General features: G+C 40.1%; 1 protein-coding gene across 2 annotated transcripts in view; it reads left to right on the top strand.

The window, feature by feature from the left end:
- Positions 1-20,582, top strand: part of cacna2d3a (calcium channel, voltage-dependent, alpha 2/delta subunit 3a) — a 243,042-nt gene that overhangs the window by 190,060 nt on the left and 32,400 nt on the right. For both annotated transcript variants that reach the window (XM_059503008.1, XM_059503007.1), the window contains 2 exons: positions 5,204-5,325; positions 14,585-14,662. In XM_059503008.1, coding sequence (XP_059358991.1) covers positions 5,204-5,325; positions 14,585-14,662 — 200 coding nt within the window. The remainder of the gene's footprint in view (positions 1-5,203; positions 5,326-14,584; positions 14,663-20,582) is intronic.

The following is a 20,582-nucleotide window of genomic DNA, read 5'->3' as shown; positions in this document are numbered from 1 at the left end:
CATAGGTGTATGAAGCCCTCAAGAAGCAGGGTAAGATACCTTTGTTCTTGGTGGAATGACCTTTGACACTGTCACAGTGTGTTGGAAGAAGGGCATTACCAGAAGAGATATAATCTCTAACAGTCTATCACACAACCATAAAGTGACGAGACAGAACACAAACCAAAGACACAGAGGGCTAGAAATACACTGGGTAATCATCTCAAAACCTGGAAGGAGGAGCTATGGTGGAGGCCTTGGAGGTGGAACCAGGGATTCAAGCTCTGATGACGCCGGCAATGGAGACCCAAGCAGACACAGAGCCTGTTTGACACAGAGAATCCCATAGCAGTAGGCTCCTGTAACCGAGGTGAAGACGTGGTTCTGGAAGATCACAGCGGAGCCAGAGTGTCTGAGGATATGGGTAAACCTGGAGGGAAGGAGGAACATGACATAGCAAGTAGGATGGAGGTGAAGCCAGAGGAGTGGAATCCTGAGGAGGCGGGTGGTCAATGACTGACCAAGGTGGAGCTGGAGGGAAGAGGGATCCCGGTGGAGCCAGTGGGATAATAGGCCACATTGGAGATTGGGGAGCTGGGAGCCAAGGTGGAGTCAATGGGTCGCAGGTCTGAGGTGGGGTCAAGCATCCAGTGGCTGGAGGCAGAGACATGGGATCCTCATTCCTGCGTGGCGCTTGAGACTGGAAAACCCAAAACAAACCCAGGCTGATGGCAGGCTGAGGGGATGACAGGTGGCAGCGGAGTTAAGTGCTTTGCAGGCATAGAAGGTGAAGGATGGATGCTTGTCTAAAGAAGTGCCAGAGGGATAAGGAAGATTGGCGGAGCATGTAGAGTAACAGTCCATGGTGGAGATGACGGGACTTGAGGCTGTTTAGAGCTGGATGGAACCAGCGAAGACGCAGAAGGTTTATGGCTGGACGGAGGAGAGACAGGAAACCAGCTGGGAAACAGATGATTTGGGGCTGGAGAGAAACAGTAAATACAGAATGCAAGGGCTGGATGAAGCCAGTGAAGAAGACACACTCTGTGTCTGTGATGGGCTGAGGGATACAATGAGTGTTGTGCGGTGATGATGACTGGAAAACATGTGTTTAGCTGTGTATTTACTGAATGAGCACTGAACTGCACAACAAAAGCAGATTGCCAATTAGGAAAGAGAAAAAAAAAACTGCCGTCACAGAACCTTTAGTGCTGCCACTGCCCCCACCAATTGATTCAAACTGGTGACGTGCATACAAGTATGGTGACCCATACTCAGAATTCGTGCTCTGCATTTAATCCATCCACAGTGCACACACACAGCAGTGAACACACACACCTGGAGCAGTGGGCAGCCATTTATGGTGTGGCACCCAGGGAGCAGTTGAAGGTTCGGTGCCTTGCTCAAGGGCACATAGGTCATGGTATTGCCAGCCCAAGACTCAAACCCACAACCTTAGGATTAAGAGTCAAACTCTCTAACCACTAGGCCATGACTTCCCACTCGCTAGTTGAGTTGATTGCCGCACTATCGGATCTTCCTGGTACTGACTGCAGAGCGTTGCCTAGTTGTTGAGTGGAGCATTGCCTGTTTATTATTATTATTATTTTTGTCTGACCATTTAAACTTAGAATTCTTAATGTCTGTGATTTGTTGAAACTGAAAGACCAATACTACTGTGCTTCCTTTAAGGTTTTTTTTTTTTTACAAACTTTCTTCCCCATGAACTAATAATGTGATACCACATCAAAAGATCTGGTTGAAGTGTGAATTGGTTCATAATTGTTTTATGAAAAATTGATATTCTTTTAACAATTAATTCCTTTTAAGCTTTCCTTTGAAAAACGGCAATCTATTGTTGATGCTTAGACCTTTAGAATGATATATAGTTTATCAAGATTAGTTTTGTCTCTTTTCATTTAATCTATTCTCAATCATTGACATGTGCAAACAAAGAGCATTCAGTGCGCTGGCATCTGGGTACAGGTTATTAACAGGTTAAAATTGTCCAGGGGCTGCGTTTCTCCCTCTCTCCACCAGAGGTCACTCCATCTCCAGTTCTCTCTGACTCCATTCCCCAAACTCCATAAACCTGTTCACTCATTCAGTCATTATACTCACCCTCAGCTGTTTCCCAGTGTCACAGACTATATATTCTCATCGCACCACTCTGCCTGGCTTAATTAATTGTAAATTGATATGTGCATTCTAGTTGTTTGATCTGTTTCTGTTTCTGTTTTGCCTCGTGTAGTTTTTTTTTTAACATTTTTTTATTTATTTTTATAAACCTGCATTTGGACCCAGACCCCTGTTTATACAGAGTTTTCCATTACCGACCATTACAAAATTCAACCAGCAAACATGGGTCCAGCAGGGAAGTTTCTCAACATCTGCCAAGGAAACCCGAGCATTGAGGATTATGCCAGGGACTTCACGGGAGTAGCTCGCCAGTTGGCCAAGGAGAAGACCTGTCTCAGTCCCTGATGCCATACTTGGTCCCCGAGGAGTCACTGGAGGACTACTGGAGTGCCCACTTTCCATCCTTCCAAGGTGGGGGTGCATGCTCACAATGGTCCCAAGATGATGGTGCTCGTTGATGTTCCCTCCGAGGAGGTGGGGTTTGCTTCTGGCCTTCCTGAAGTGGTGGAACCCGCTGATGATCCCTCTGATGCGGTGGGACTTGCTTCTGGCCTTTACGAAGCGGCGGAGCCCGCTGATGTTCCCTCTGAGGCAGCGGGGCTCACTTCCGGCCTTCCTGAAGTGGCAGAACCCACTGGTGTTTGCGGAGCTTGTTTCAGGCCTTCCCGAAGCAGCTGAGCCTGCTCACAGTTCCCCTGAGATGGCTGTGGCAGCTCCACACACACCGCTGTGGCGGCCACTGGTTCTGCCCTGGGTACCCACCCTGCTGGCTCTGCTTCAGTCCCCATGTCCCCCTCCAGCACACAGACATGGTTCCCCATCCTTCCTCCTACTCTGCCACTATTTTGCTATCCGCCTGGTCAGGTGCTTGGGAACATCTGGAAGGCGTTCCTTGGTGAGGGGGTTCTCTTATGAGTCCGGGCCCTGCGTTTCTCCCTCTCTCCACCAGAAGTCACTATCTCCAGTCCTCCCAGACTGAGGTAATTGAGGTAATCCAGTGAAGGCAAGCAGCCATCCGGTCCTGCAGCCATTCTCGGTGATGGTCACAGACCTGCTAGTCAGACTGACGGTACAAAGCGGTGAAGGGGAGGGATGGGGGGTGAATGCATATCTGTATATATGTACGTATGTGTGTGTGTGTGTATGCAAGTGTTTGTGTATTTGTAGGCCTGGAGAGCTGGCATTCCAATCTAAGTGCCTCAGGCCGCAGATTGTGATAGCGTCATAGCAAGATGCCATGGTCAGGTCCTAGACAGAGTCAACAATCAGCAGGTTTCTGTGTAAGTCGGCGAGGAACGTAAGAGCGTCTAGCTGCTGTGCTCTGCCAGGGGAGTTGATGTAGTTCCAGCAGCGGCCTTGGATGAGGCCAGTGCTGGTAGAGGGGAGCCGAAAGAAGATAAGATTGCGATTGTTTGGTCGAGTAGCTGCATTCCAATTACACGGTCACTCTCTTTGTCCATTCTGGTCTCCAAATCCATACATTTTCCTTTCCAAAGCCGTGAGCTTCTCCGTGATGGTAACCATATTGCGGTTAATAGTCTCAGTCTCAGTGCTGACCACTCTGCCCACTGCTTCAGTCATGACGGGCAGCCTTGTAAGGCTTTGGACAGCTGTTCCCATTTTCTGAATTTTTTGATAACCCAGGGCAGCACCTAATCCAATCAGCAGAAGACCTGTTATCATGGTTCCGAATAGGTAGATGTCTTCAATGTCCTCCATGGAAAGAGCCGCCAGACACACGACCCGTCATCTCTCCCACACGTCCATCGTGTAGCCAGCTGCGAATGTCCGGCAGGGTAGTCAGGTTCCCCCTAACCCAAGCTTCTCGTCGAGAAGATGGTGTCAATTGCGTTGAGAGACCAGTTGATCAAATCCATGATTTTCCATGATTCAGTTTGGAGAGCAGTGCAGAGAGAGCCTCTCAGAAGTATTAAACAATAGACGAGACGAGAGAACAAGCAGGGAAGGCAAGGGGAGGAGAGGGAGAGAAATGCAATCTGCCTTCGTAATCGTTGACATGATTAATTTCATTAAGTTGTTCTTTTTCTTTCAACACCATCTGATGTTCGTTCATGTTTATTTTATTTTTTTATAACTAGTACCAAAGTGGAATACAAGATCTAGTCACACACCTCTTGAACTGAGGTGTAACAGCGAATGCCACAATAAAGAGCATCAAATGCACAAATTCAAATAAAGAGGGGTCTGCTGGAGAACAGCCCTGAAAAGGTGATAGTGCCATAATGTTCATCAAAGAACTATGCTGCTGTGATACAAGTGTTCATGGTTAGTTGGGTTTCATTTTTTAGAATTCTGGAGTACCAGGCAGTCCAAATGTGTAACAAACTGATCTCTGTTGTTACACGCCAGCTTTATCAAAAAATAATGGATAAATCATCCAGATAATTCAGAATGTTAACATTGCTCAGCCGAGCTAGAGCAGCATGTGTGCATCTTGTGAAATTACAGACATCTAAGGACAAGCCGAAGGGAACTGAAACTTGAACTGAAATGTTGTATTTTCTAACATAAGATATGAATGTTTTAACATTTTTTTTATTATAATTTTGAATGGAGATGTCAACAGTGTACTAACCAAGGCCCTTAAGTCCAAAATGGACTGAAGCAGTACATGCTGTTTTGGTGACATATCACCAGAAAATAATATAGCTTGAATTGGCTTGAATTATGTTCATTTTAGGCTTCAGTGGGTCACTCCTGGAAAGGAGTTCTCAAAGTGTCAGCATCTAATAAAGCACTGATATGACTGACATAAAACTGATAAAACTGAACTTTTTATTTATAGTTAAGTAGTAGCTTGTCTTGTCTCTTTTTTAGTAGTTATAGCAGTAGTAATAGTAGTATTGTAGATAGACAAACTATATACCATAGTAGCTTCCCCAACACTGGCTACAAAACAAACTGCGTTTTTTAGTAATCTGTGTCACACTACAAAGGACACTACAATAAGTGTTACCCAAACGTGAACCTAGATTTATCTTCCAGAATTTCCAATATTATTAGCCTAATATCCATTGAATAACATGTTGTAATAATGAGTATTGTGTGTGTTGTGTGTTGTAAGAGACTTCCTGACTGGAGAGGATAAGGAGGTGGTGTTCAGTGCTGACCATTTTCCTTTGTGGTACAAACGGGCTGCTGAACAGGTGCCTGGAACCTTTATCTACTCCCTTCCTTTTAGCACAGGTGATTATATACACACGAAATACCCAGTTTCATTACAGCAGTCATATATTTATGCATTACACCATGATTGAACCAGGCACAATGCAAGTCATTCCTTTGTCTATACTCAATGTGAACCTGCTGTCACAAGATATTTCACGTTTAAAGAAACATTTTAATCAAAAATCAAAGTCGTCATTCACTCACCCTCATTTTTGACCCCTCCCTACTGCTAGTGTGTTCTGGTTAAAAATAACACAGATTTACATGGAAAAGATGGGAACATCCATTTATTTATTTATTTTTTGTTTTTGTTTTTTAACCAGTGGTGGACGAAGTACACAGATCACGTACTTGAGTAAAAGTACAGATACGTATATTAAAATATTACTCCAGTAAAAGTAAAAGTACTCCTTTTTCAATTTTACTCAAGTGAAAGTACAAAAGTACTCAATTTTTTATGTACTTAAGTAAAATAGTACTGAAAGATAGATGTTTGCAATTTTAATTAAATTTTATATTAGCACATATTTTTTTTATAATCCTACTCTTCAAAATACCTGGGATTTTTTCCAAAATAACCACTATATGGAGTCAAGATATATTTTTGTTGTTGATATGGACTACGTTGACGAGAGTAATGTTCACTGTGAAGCTTACACTGCGATGTACATGAGAGAAAGCAGAGTTGACCGTCAGATTTTCACCAGTAAGAACAAAGTATTTTAAAGTTTGTTGTTTTACAGAACATCACAGTTATATATGACATGATAATAAGGCCTGAAGTTAGGAAGAACATTTTAAGGAAAATATAATTATATTTTCATAACGATTTTTTCCTTCTCAAACCTTGTCTTGTCTATTGTGTAAAAACACCCCTGGCCAAACGATGTGCATCTCTTCCCACTTGGATAATTACTGTAGTTACCATGTTCTGAACATCACATCCTTTCTTTTCTCCCCAGATGTTATCTATATACAGTCGTGGCCAAAAGTTTTGAGAATTACATAAATATTAGTTTTCAAAATGTCTGCTGCTAAACTGATTTTAGATCTTTGTTTCAGTTGTTTTTGTGATGTACTGAAATATAATTACAAGCACTTCATACGTTTCAAAGACTTTTATCGACAATGACATGACATTTATGCAAAGAGTAAGTATTTGCAGTGTTGACCCTTCTTTTTCAGGACCTCTGCAATTCGACTGGGCATGCTCTCAATCAACTTCTGGGCCAAATCCTGACTGATAGCAACCCATTCTTTCATAATCACTTCTTGGAGTTTGTCAGAATTAGTGGGGGTTTTTTGTCCACCCGCCTCTTGAGGATTGACCACAAGTTCTCAATGGGATTAAGATCTGGGGAGTTTCCAGGCCATGGACCCAAAATTTCAACATTCTGGTCCCCGAGCCACTTAGTTATCACTTTTGCCTTATGGCACGGTGCTCCATCGTGCTGGAAAATGCATTGTTCTTCACCAAACTGTTGTTGGATTGTTGGAAGAAGTTGCTGTTGGAGGGTGTTTTGGTACCATTCTTTATTCATGGCTGTGTTTTTGGGCAGAATTGTGAGTGAGCCCACTCCCTTGGATGAGAAGCAACCCCACACATGAATGGTGTCAGGATGCTTTACTGTTGGCATGACACAGGACTGATGGTAGCGCTCACCTTTTCTTCTCCGGACAAGCCTTTTTCCAGATGCCCCAAACAATCGGAAAGGGGCTTCATCGGAGAATATGACTTTGCCCCAGTCCTCAGCAGTCCATTCACTATACTTTCTGCAGAAGATCAATCTGTCCCTGATGTTTTTTTTTTGGAGAGAAGTGGCTTCTTTGCTGCCCTTCTTGACACCAGGCCATCTTCCAAAAGTCTTCGCCTCACTGTGCGTGCAGATGCGCTCACACCTGCCTGCTGCCATTCCTGAGCAAGCTCTGCACTGGTGGCACTCCGATCCCGCAGCTGAATCCTCTTTAGGAGACAATCCTGGCGCTAGCTGGACTTTCTTGGACGCCCTGAAGCCTTCTTTACAAGAATTGAACCTCTTTCCTTGAAGTTCTTGATGATCCTATAAATTGTTGATTTAGGTGCAATATTAGTAGCCACAATATCCTTGCCTTTGAAGCCCTTTTTATGCAACGCAATGATGGCTGCACGCGTTTCTTTGCAGGTCACCATGGTTAACAATGGAAGAACAATGATTTCAAGCATCACCCTCCTTTTAACATGTCAAGTCTAACCCAATCAGCCTGACATAATGATCTCCAGCCTTGTGCTCGTCAACATTCTCACCTGAGTTAACAAGACGATTACTGAAATGATCTCAGCAGGTCCTTTAATGACAGCAATGAAATGCAGTGGAAAGGTTTTTTTGGGATTAAGTTAATTTTCATGGCAAAGAAGGACTATGCAATTCATCTGATCACTCTTCATAACATTCTGGAGTATATGCAAATTGCTATTATAAAAACTTAAGCAGCAACTTTTCCAATTTCCAGTATTTATGTAATTCTCAAAACTTTTGGCCATGACTGTATATATATATATATATATATATATATATATATATAGGTGGTTGAATAAAATATTTGGACATTATTTATAAAAATTACCTCAACTTAGCACCAGCAAGCTTGTTAGCTAGTCAGTCAGCATCAGCAAACAATATTTACTTATTTTCGGTACGGTTATGAATAAATATTCATGTCTGTCTACTCGTCTAGTTAATCCAAACAATATAACGTTACTGTTGATAAACAATATAAAAACAGATGTCACATAGGACATGATATCATTTTAATAAAACTGTTAATATTACCGCAGCGGGGAATTTGAACATGCATGAGTTATTTTATTTAATCAGTGTTAGTTTAATGGTTTTTTTTTTTTTTTTTTTTTCCTAAAACAAAGAGATGATTGATGTGTCTGCATCGTCTGCACTCAAACATTTCAGTGGGCTTAAATAGATCACTCTTTACAGCGGATTTAGTTCCCAAACAACTGACAATTTTGACCTAAATATGATTTTCAGTTACAATAATTAATCCTAAATTTCAACATTAATAACTTACTTTTAGCAACATCCAGGGTAGTAGCTGGGGTTTGCGAGGTCCCGCTGAAGGTTGTACCAGTGGGCCCTGTTTGAAATGGTTTAATTTGTATGTTCGTTCATTTTTATTTATTTGTGCTATTTACACAATGTTTAAGGGTTTTTTTTTCCAAGTTTGTAGGTGTCAAGGTACAGAAACCGAATAATTAAATGTAAAATAGCACTGGATAGTCTTCAATGTAAAAATGAAATATACAATCAAATCAAAATTTATTCAGACACCTTCAACATCTCTCACATTATTACAGTTTATTTGCTATCACTTGTAAAATGGTTATAAAATATGACAAGAACTTAGAGTTAAACTGTGTCAGAACAAATTAGTCTTGATAATGTCATAACTTTGATAGAAATTTATTTAATGGATTACAATCAACCAAAACTACAGACAACTGTTACAATATTTACACAACTATCAATACTTTGTTGACCAATTACCGAGCAATGCTTCATTTTGTTCAGACTGTGGTGTGAAAAGGTTGCATTAGCAATTCAGAAAAAAAAAAAAAACATTAGCAATGCATGGTGCTTTATAAGGTGCTGAATAATTTTTGGTCCCAATTTTATATATAGATAGAGAGATAAAAACATTATATCTATCTATTTCACTAGTAGTTCACTGTATGAATATTCTTTGGGTATAATATGTCACAGTTTGCTAATACTCACTTACATAAATGCATTAGTGTCCTGTACCTACTAGTAAAATATACATATCAAAAATTATATCTGGAGTCTGAATAGTTTTTGGTTTGACTGTGCATACATTTTTGTTAAGACTACAAAGTAATGCAGTCAAGAGCAGTGAGTGAATTTTCTTTCATTTTCTTGGATTAACATTACAGCAGCTAGTAGCTAAATTAGGCGCGGTCCCTTTAAGAGACGATGAACGCATCTTTTTCCTCAACGGTTTACTTTCACTTAAGAAATAACTGACAAATAACTGAAAAAAAAAACTGATTTTTCGAGCATACTTTCCAAGTCGGGTATTTTTGATATATTTTGTATGTATTTGTCGGCACAAGAGCAAAAAGAAGCAGTTTCGGTGTTCAAGTGTTTTGAGACGCCTTTCTCTGCGTGAGCCCTGAACACCAGAACACCGTGAGTACTGAATTGGGCTCTTTTACATCTTTTTGTTTGTTCAAACTGCGATTTGCATTTGTTCGTTCAGGTGGAGGAGGGAGTTCGAGGAGAACTTCGCAGAAGACAGCTCGGTTCGCACCGAACACAGCGCGCGAGTATCCAGCTACTCTGTTCAGCTTTTTTGTGTCTTGTGTTTGGGTGCTTTAATGTTTAAATCGACAAGTGGTAATTTAAAAACACGTGAAAATGATAAGCTTTCATGACGACGCGCAGCAGTGGCCCGTCAACTGTCCTGACTGGGCATCTCCCGGTTCTTACTTCTGGAGACTCGCACTAAACGGTTCATTTGAACCAGTGAGTGGTCGACTCCAGACAGCTGCAGTCGGATCATTCTAATTCGTAAACGAATCGTTTGGTGCGATTTGCGATCCGATTTAAAAGTTTATTTTGAAAAGACTCGTTCATGATGAATCAGACACTGCTTCTGCGTGTCGGAGCACGTGATATATTATAAGGAGTAACGATATGTTTTATGAAATGTAGTGAAGTTAAAAGTACGATCTTATGCTTTGTAATGTAGTGAAGTAAAAGTAAAAGTTACTTAAAATAAAACTACTCCAGTAAAGTACAGATATTTGAAAAATGTACTTAAGTACAGTAACGAAGTAAAGCTACTCCGTTACTGTCCACCACTGTTTTTAGCATAGGACCACAACGGTTCTTCAGTTATTTTCTTTGGATGATGAGCTAAAATAATCTACTTCAAAGACAGTAGAAATCATGTTCTCATGAAAGTATTTAGGATAATGTAACTGTTTTAAATAAGAGACTAGTTCAGACCAATGTGTAAAAAACATTTAATACAGAACAAAAAAGCCAAAGACAGAGATTCCAGGATTCATGTGAATCATATTCTAAGAGACAAGGAAAATGAGACAAGGCCGTGTTCAAACAAGAAATAATTGTATTTAGTCTTTACTGCATAAAAACCTGAATTCACAGCAGGGGGTGAGAGGTGTTTTTCTCAGTATGTCACAGTGAAGGTACCAGACTTTTACACTAGACTTTTAAAGCATGCAGACTTATTTTGGAACCCACAACAAACATAGACAACAAGTTTCATGGGGTAGTTCAGGGCTCTATAACTCATATATACTCAGGAACACTAGTCGGATCTCCATGCATAGTCAGATCTCTCCTGTGCACTCATTTACTGAATTTGCTTTATTACAGCATTTGTAGACTTAAGCACATTTCCGAATAACAGTGCTTTTTGGGGCAGATTATATTTTAAAGGGTTAAGTTCAGTTATTAGCCAATTCTTTACTCACCCTCAAGGAATCCTAGGTGTATATGACTTTCTTATTTCAGATGAATACAATTGGAGTTATATAAAAAAATTGTCAGTGGGCAGTTTTTCTGTTCAACAGTCCAAAGGAAATCCAATAATGCGTATGCATCCATAATAAAACATGCCTCACATGGTTCCAGGGGGTGAATAAAGGCCTCCTGTAGTTAATCAATATGTTTTTGTAAGTTATGATCAGTTTTTTCACACTTCCGCTAACTGTCATATGTGCAAGCCTGACATCAAGCATGGTCCATAAACACACACAAAGAAGAAGATCGATGAAAACAGGTATTTAATAATGCACAAGAGGGTAATACAAAGAAGGCAGGCAGGAGACAATGAAATCCTCAAATGACATTAATAATACTGGACAATGGAGCACAGGACATATTACACTTTTACTACTAAAGCAAATGAAGCTAATGAATGAGACACACCTGAACCAAATGACGCAATCATTTGAAAGAAACTAGGTCACAGTGAACACATGGTGAATGAAAACACAACAAAACAAAAAGGTCTGATAAATCTCCCCTCTCCCGGAAGGCACGACTTCATGCTACAGAGAAAAAGACTCAGGAGAAGGTCAAAGGAGTTGATGTGGGATGGTGACAGGGGATGGAGAAGGGCTGGCAGGAAGGTAGGAAGGCAGGTGGACAACCCAGTTGGAGGTTCGGCCGGAGGACGGTGAACAGAGTCCAGGGTGGAGACAACAGAAGGAGGAGCCATGGAGGAAACTAAAGGGACTTGGAGCAGGGGGAGCCAGGCAAGACAGATGTAGGAGCCATGGTGGAGGAAGCGCTGATGACTCCAGGGGGCCGACTGATGGTTGCGGAGCAGGTGGCGGTGGAGCCCAGGTGACACTGAGGATCCGGAGGGCCAAGGTGGAGCCGGAGGGAAGGAGGAGCCTGACAAAGCTGGAGTTCCGAGGCAGTGGATGGTCGATGACAAACCAAGATGGCGGATGGTCAACGACTGACCAAGGCTAAGCAAGAGAGATGAGGGAGCCTGGCTTCACAGGTGGACTGACAGGCCATGGCAGAGAAGAGGGACCTAGGAGCCATGGTGGAGCCACTGGGTCAATGGGCCGAAGCAGAGTCCAGGACTCAGAAGCTGGAGGCGGAGAACAGGGGTCCTGCAGCCATGATGCCAATGGAGACAGGCAGACCCATGGCGATTCCACAGCACAGATAGTGGGCTAAGGGTGAGCAGAGGGGCTGCCAGGAGACAGCAGTGGAGATGGTGAGGACTGGTGCAGAGGTGGTGGGAGAGGGAGGCTGGGTGGGTTGTTGATCAGGGGGCTTAGGAGTGGTGTGTGCTGCCCACACACACCACAATGCCACTCCCAGCACTGGGAGGGCCAGCAATAGGGGAATGACTTCTGTGGTTGCATCAAGACATGCAGACAGCTCAGGGCAGACAGATTGTTCACAAACTGCCTCCATAGCTAAAACAGGGCTGACAGAGTGTTCAAGAATGACAGTTCTGGGCAGGCAGATGACGATGATTCAGGGCAGATGGAAATTTCAGGACAGGCAGATGAGACACAGTCCACTGAGCTCGACTCACCCTCAACTACGGTGCAGTGGTTGTAGCTTCCCTCCATGCTCTCACTGTCCATTGTGCTCTCCCCCATGGAAAGCTATATAGACGGCTCTCGCACCTGGTCTGACGTCACACGCTCTGGGGCAATCCTCAGCTCTGTTGCTCCATTAGGTGATGGCTCATCAATGGTGGGTTCTGGCTCTCCATCAGCGATGGGCTCAGGTTCTTGCTCCGCTCAGCAGGGTGATGGTGGGCTGGGCTCTGGGTCCTTACATGTTCTGGATAGGGGCTGCTCTCCGACACCAAAACATGGCATCCCTCCAGTTCAGTCTGGTGTTGTCTGGCAGGTCCACGAGGCAATGGTAATTTGCCTTAGTCTGGAACAGGGACTTTATAGTCTTGACGTTTTGTGGAGAACTTCACCGGCCATTCCATTCTATTTTTTTCTTTTGGTTCGCTATTCTGTCACCAAGCATGGTCCATAAAACGAAGTAGAAGATTGATGCAAACAGATTTTTAATAATCCAAAAGAGGGTAATACCCAGAAGAAAGGCAGGAGACAAACGTAATCCACAAGTGACATCAATAATACCTGGATGAGGGAGCACAGGACAGACACTTTAAATACTAAAGCAAATGAAGCTAATGAATGTGACACGCCTGAACCAATTGACATAATTAACAGGAGACAGAAACTAGGTCACAGTGAAAACATGGGGAATGAAAACACAAGAAAACAGGTCCATATAGGTCTGACAAAGCTGATCCTAGATGATGTAGGACGAATGCGTAGCACACCCGCTGGTGATTAGTAACGAATGCGTAAGCGCAGAGTAGAGACAGCAAAACTAAAAGTTTGTAACGAATTAGAAGCACAAAACGGATTTGTAAAGAAAAATGTTGGAGGATTTCAGTATAAACCAAGAGGAGATTGGTTTTCTTTTGATAAAGGAAGGAAACTTAGCTTCCTTTGTTCCTTTAAACAAATTTGTGAGTAGCATATCTTTACCGCATATGCACGATACGTACATCCTACGTCATCCATCCGAAATGGCTTGCATGAATGACAGTCAGTGGAAGTGAAAAAAATAAAAAGTATTTATAACATTTTAAATATGGATATTTTTCTTTCAAAAATGCATTGATTCAGTGATTCATTGTCTTTATAATTGTTTTTATTTTTATCACTGAAATAAATATTATTTAATGGACAGATCATTTTAGATAGGACTCCATCTCCTCTCCCTTAAAACAAGCTTACTGCGCTGCAGAATTATTGGAGTAACGATGATTGATATTGCATTTTCTTAGAATGATTTGTTAGGAACAAACAATGGATTATTTTCCATTCATCCAAACTGAACACTGTGAAAATTCAGTAAAATTACAGAATATTCATGGATGCTAATTACTAGTGTTACAGCATTTTGTTCTTTAATAGGCTAGTTCTGCAGTTTATCAAAATGAAATGGCACTTTATCCACCTTTTCCCAAATTCGTCTACCGTCTTTTAAATTATGGATAAGATTTCTGATTTGAGGAGCTTCGACTCAAAAAGACTGCAATAAACAATTATGTCAAATAATAATGTTGCAAATACTCCTTATCCATTTTACTGAATGAACTGTAAATGTTCTGTCAGGAAAATAATATAGTGCTTGGTATTTTAATTTGATTTTGTGATCACAAGAATATCTGTGTCTCTTTTCAGTTTGGTGTGTTCTGTCTCCTTATTTTCTTTTTCGCTTTTCTGTGGAAAAGACAACACATACTGCACTCTTGTGGTAGCAGTATGAAATGTTCACTGGAATGCACTTGTATTCCCAAATTCTCATTCAGAAAGTTTCTTTCTTTTCTTATGTCTTTTTTTTCTTCTTTTTTGAATGTTTCTGAAGTATGGAAATATATGTAAACTGTCAAAGTGACAAGGCTTTTAAAAAATCCATTAGTGTTCCATATAAAAATTTCAATTTAAGCTACATTCACATGGTACTGTACATTATAGACTTACAGATATTACTGCAATAATATTTAACATTAGGTGGTTGATGTGGTTAATGTTAAAATGTGGGAAAATTGAGTCAGAGTTTAAGATCAGTAGAAAACAAAAACACACAGTTCCACATTAAAACAGAAAGTGCTGGCCTGGTCTCCTCTATACTATTTGTTTTAAATGACCTGTATCTTTGTGTTTCAGGCTCTGAGAATAAGAGTGTGGTTTTGGCCAGCAGCGCCATTCATTTGTTGGATGAGAGAGAGTCGCCCATTGCTGCAGGTACCGCATTTGTCCTTTAACCTATATTTTACCTTTATTTTACAAAATCTTGTGTTTTTGTTGTTACTTCTGTGCACTGAAGGTGTTTATGCTTGAGAGTGATTGTGAGATGGAGAACTAAAGACATAATCCATGTGAGCCAAAAATCACGCTAGACAAACAGTAGGAATGGATGAAAGGAAATAGAATAACACAGAGAGAAAATTTGAAAGTGTCTGCTTGAAACTAAGCCTGAAGGAGCACACACACGCACGCACATGCACACACACACATAAACACACACATACCCTCATGCACAAATGATTCATGTTATAACTGACAGAGAAATGAAGTAGAACAGACAGATTTTCATCTACTGCGTATGATTCATTGTTTTGCTGGAGTGTACATAGACACAACTAAAATCAAGTTCTATACAGTATTTCATGTTGTTTATTTTATAGATTTTAAATTGTATGTATCCTTTACATCTTTTATTTTTATGCTTTATTGCTAGTCATTAATGAACATATAGTTAACAACAGTTTTTTAATACAAACACATACACATATACCAGAGATATGACAAATTGAGCTTTCTAGCTCAATGAATGTTGGTTGATTTGATCTGAAAATAATAATTATTATATATATATATATATATATATATATATATATATATATATATATATATATATGTGTGCTGCAATGCACTTGAGAAACTGAGCAGTATCACACCTGCAGCAGTGTATGAACATTATTAATATATATGTATATATATATATTTTTTTTTAATAATGTTCATACACTGCTTCAGATGTGATACTGCTCAGTTTCTCAAGCGCATTGCAGCACACACTAATGCAGCCTGACATACTGATGACAGATCTCTCTTGTGTAACTGGGGCATGTGTGTCCTTGATGTGTTTTAAAGGCTAGTTTACAGGATTTCTTCCTGTAATCACAACTTGAATGTGATTTGTGCTTGATGACAGCCGTAGCATTACACTAAAATAAAAATTCACTTGTTCCAGTGTGTAAGAATGTGATACTTTCCCTGTGGTTAAAAAAAAAAAATAATAATATATATATATATATATATATATATATATATATATAATGCACTTCTAGTGTGGCCGATGTATTTTTGATAATATTAATATTCAGTGTACTTTCTAAAACACTTTTAACTTAAAGACTGCTTGATGATCATTACAGAAAGAAATAAAGAAAGAAAGATTTAGCACTGTCATTTAAAATAATTCGAGATTTTTTGCATGTATTGCAAGTTCTACTTCACAGGACGTGTAAACATTAACATTGTACAATATATTACTTGGTTGGGTGCTCTGATGTTACATAACGTACATAGATCATTTCTGACAGATAAACCCTTCATATGCATGTTTACATAATCTCTCATAATCTCCATCATAAGACATCTGTATCACTATTTCCTTCTTGTCGTCTCATTTCTGTAGAGCTCCAAATCTCTTAATCCACTGTTTGTATCTGTATACAATCAGATTCTGTATATTCACAGGGATGCTTATATAACGGAGCACACTGATAAGGATGTGTCTGATGTAATTATGGAGTGATAGAAATAGTCCTTTCATCATAATTTATCATATTTTTATCTTAAATTATGCAATAGACTGTAAATTAAAAACCTTTTAAAAAGAATAGTTTGTCAGAATGTAAAAATTGCTTGTTAATGGCTGTCTGTAAATTCTGTGTGATTGTGTAATTTCTGTGTCAAGAGCGGAAGCGCAATAATTGTATTAGCATTAGGCAGTCACACAACTTTTTTCCACCTGTTTAACAAGAGGAAACAGGTAAAACAGGATGGATTGAAACACATACGCTGATATGTTCACTTAAATCTCTGGCCTAACTAAAGCTCAATGGGAATTAATGTTGCTTTATCCATAGAGCTGCAATAGTGTTAACAGCAGGAGGGAAGTCTCCCCTCAGTTTTTAGTCTTATAATTTGAAAAGTTATAATAGATACCAGAGACTGTACAAGGGACAAGAGACAGACCACATATAGAAAAATGAATAGGCAAAATTTGCACCACTCAGTATGTTCAGTTGATTTAAGGGGTACACTTGAAACATGAAATCTAGTCACGCTGCACACAATTTAAAGATTTTTGTTGTTGTTGTTGATGGGCATTTGCAGTACAAATCAGGAACTTTGTATACATTACATTTACATTTATACATTTAGCTGACGCTTTTATCCAAAGCGACTTACAATTGCCACATATGTCAGAGGTCACACACCTCTGGAGCAACTAGGGGTTAAGTGTCTTGCTCAGGGACACATTGGTGTCTCACAGTGGATTCGAACCCGGGTCTCTCACACCAAACGCATGTGTCTTATCCACTGCGCTAGCACCACCCCAACTTTGTGCCTCAACTACAGTCATTCTCCTCCCCATTCTTTCCAATGATTTCACAAAGATTTGCAGAGTACTGAGAAAACAATAATAATTATAATAAAATAATGTAAAAAATAACAAAATTATTGAAATATGGATGAGATAGTATGGAAGTAAAATAATGACTTATGTCTTTGAAACAAAAAAGCATGCTGAATAGCACTAACTAAAAAATAATGCATTGAATTAACAGTACTTGCATTTTAATGCCTTGAATTTCCAGGGCTTGCATTGTTAGGTCCTGACATTTTATATAGTTGTTCATTTAAGCTGTGAATATTTCAATTGAAAATATTTCACACACCTTTTCATAATTAAAAAATCAATAATTCATATTCACGTTCCAGAATTCACTTCCAAAATATTAAATCGGTTAAAAAATACGATGTATAATATTCGACAGGCAAATTTCGGTCCATTTTATTTCGCTTTCCAAATTCGCTTCCACAAATTCAGTGGTTAAAATTCGGCAGATAATTCGGCCTTTCACATACGGGAGCTGCAGGAATAGCAGTAGAGCACAGAGGCATGATCTCCATCTGCTGTCAGTCGCTCACCAAGACCAAAGCAAAAGGTGGATTAAGTAATACAGTTACAAAAACTGATCTGCAGAAATTAAGAAAGCGCTAAGCAGAAGTTTTGATTATCGGGGCATGTGGAAAAGCTGATTGTGCGTATGTTTATTTCAACCTCTTTGCTGTTACCAAGTAAGCAGCATTCAAAGGAGATTATAATGGTGTTTTACCCAATGCTGAATTACAGAACTAACATTACATCTAAGGAAGACACATATTGCTTTCGGTTGTTTAGTTTCCGTAACTTTGTGTCATGGCTTTCGCATCGCTGAGCTGTAATAGCTACTGGGGATCCCCTCACGTCACACTCCAGGATTCCCCAATGACGAGTAACGCTTCTCAATCAATGAATACTGTGATATAAGACCTCAGATCTCAGAATACATTTTATTGATGATTATGCAAGCTATATACAGGCAAGCAAATTGGGTCAAAAAGAATCCAATGCGCTGCATTTTCTTTATAATTGATTTCCATTACCGCTGATCTATAAAGTCGACAGTCACACAAAGATATCAATACCATGATTAGTTTTAACAATATGAAACCAATTTATATTAACATAAAAAAATGAGTTAAAAACAATCTAGGTATATTCTGAAAATTTTAACTGAAGAAATTATTGACGTGCTACCGCACCCAAGGGACCGTCTGACAATTCCAATTCCAAAAACGTAAAGCAGCCTGCAGCAATTAGGCTATTGTACACTTAACTTTTAAACTGTCATCAAATCTTTTTTGCTTTTTTTTCTATTGTTTTACATGTTCTTGTTAAGAAACATGGGCATGTAAACATGATCGTGGGAAAGTCGGCTCCTTAGTCTGTTATCAAAAAGCCCGGCCGCGGAGAAAACGCGCTCTGACGGCACAGACGTTGTCGGGACTCACAAATAATGGTGTGCTAAGCGAATAAGTTTTGTGAAGCGCTTCGTGTTTTCGTTTCACCACTGAATGGGATCCTCATCTGGTGGAATACATAGCTCCAGCAGCCAAGAACTGTTCCCACTCGTCTCGGCTGGACTCTCTGTAATCATCGCTGGAGAACTGACTCAGCCTTTTTCCGACGAGTTGGCATTGCATCTTCTTCATCGTGGCGGCTGCATCCGCACCACTCGCATCAAGGAAAATGTTCTGCTAATGTTCAAAAAAAGTGTTTTTTTTCTTACTTCTCTCATGTTTTCATCGAGAAACCTGAGATGTTTGTGCCGAGGGTCTAGGGCAGACACGAGAAGAGGAGTTTTCACTGCATTCTCCAAGTTAGCGGTGTTTATTCGTTGCTTGTTCTTGAAATCGGTCACTTTCTGTGATGCTCCACGGCATATTTGAAGTAGAAGACCGCAGTTCTTAGGGGGCGTTCACATATCGCGTCTTTTGGATGCTCAAGTTCGTTATTTCCAATGTAGGCGAGCGGTATGCGCGCTCATAATGGAAGCGACGCGGTCGCGATGCGCATGCGGTGTGACGCGGTCCCGTTTTTTCCAGGCGCGTCCGCACAGCATCGAGTTAAAAACATCTCAACTTTCAGAATGCCACAAGCGCACCGCGGGTCATGTGTCAAGAACTAAACATTCAGCTTCATCCTTTCCCATAAACGTTGAAAGCTCAGCCAAGATGGAGGAACTGCTGATCATAGCTGTATATGGATTGCCATTTTGAAATAAATTTAGTAGCAGAGCTACTGAAAGCAATTTTTTTTTCTTTTGTGCTGCAAATCCATTTATCCTTTGCTGAAATTTCCGCGTCTTCATGGAGAGAACGCGTCATTGTTGCTTAGCCTCAGGAGCGCTTCTGCCCGAGCGCTTTGGAAAAAAGGAGAAAGCGGCGTGCATAGCCTTTTCCACGCGTTATTAGGCGAAATACGTGAATGGCCCCTTATTCATTCATTAATTATTTTTTAAATAAATTAAATAAATTATTTTATATATATAACATGCACTTTTTCTTGTTCCGTAACTTGCGTTCATATCCTCATCTGTCTAGATATAGTTTGCATCATCAGTAAGATGTGAGTTTTGTCTTTTAATCACTGTCACTGTTAGTGCGCTGAGCCACGTAATGTGTTTTCTTTTCTTTAACAGATTTCTGAGGGAAACCGCGTGAAACCTTGAGCGTTCGTTCATATTTTACATCTGCTTAACTGTCTGTATAGTTTGCATAATCAACAATAAAATGTATTCTGAGGTCTTATATCGCAGTATTAGCTGATTGAGAAGCGTTACTCGTCATTGGGGAATCCTGGAGTGTGACGTGAGGGGATCCCCAGTAGCTATTACAGCTCAGCGACGCAAAAGCCATGACACAAAGTTACGGAAACTAAACAACCGAAAGCAATATGTGTATTCCTTAGATGTAATGTTAGTTCTGTAATTCAAGCATTGGGTAAAACACCATTATAATCTCCTTTGAATGCTGCTTACTTGGTAACAGCAAAGAGGTTGAAATAAACATACGCACAATCAGCTTTTCCACATGCCCCGATAATCAAAACTTCTACCTAGCGCTTGCTTAATTTCTGCAGATCAGTTTTTGTAACTGTATTACTTAATCCACCTGCACCACCTGCTGGTGAGCGACTGACAGCAGATGGAGATCATGCCTCTGTGCTCTACTGCTATTCCTGCAGCTCCCGGATGTGAAAGGCCGAATTATCTGCCGAATTTTAACCACTGAATTTGTGGAAGCGAATTTGGAAAGTTTTTGGAATTTGGAAAATTTGCCTTTCAAAAATTATACATCGTATTTTTTAACCGATTTAATATTTTGGAAGTGAATTCTGGAACGTGAATATGAATTATTGATTTTTTAATTATGAAAAAGTGTGTGAAATATTTTTGATTGAAATATTCACAGCTTAAACGAACAACTATATTAAATTTCAGGACCTGAAGATGCAAGCCCTGGAAATACAAGGCATTAAAAT

The sequence above is a fragment of the Carassius carassius genome, chromosome 21 (genome assembly GCF_963082965.1).
Source record: "Carassius carassius chromosome 21, fCarCar2.1, whole genome shotgun sequence".
Classification (NCBI taxonomy): domain Eukaryota; kingdom Metazoa; phylum Chordata; class Actinopteri; order Cypriniformes; family Cyprinidae; genus Carassius; species Carassius carassius.
The sequence above is the reverse complement of the archived record's forward strand: the minus strand, read 5'-3'. Positions and strand labels throughout refer to the sequence as shown.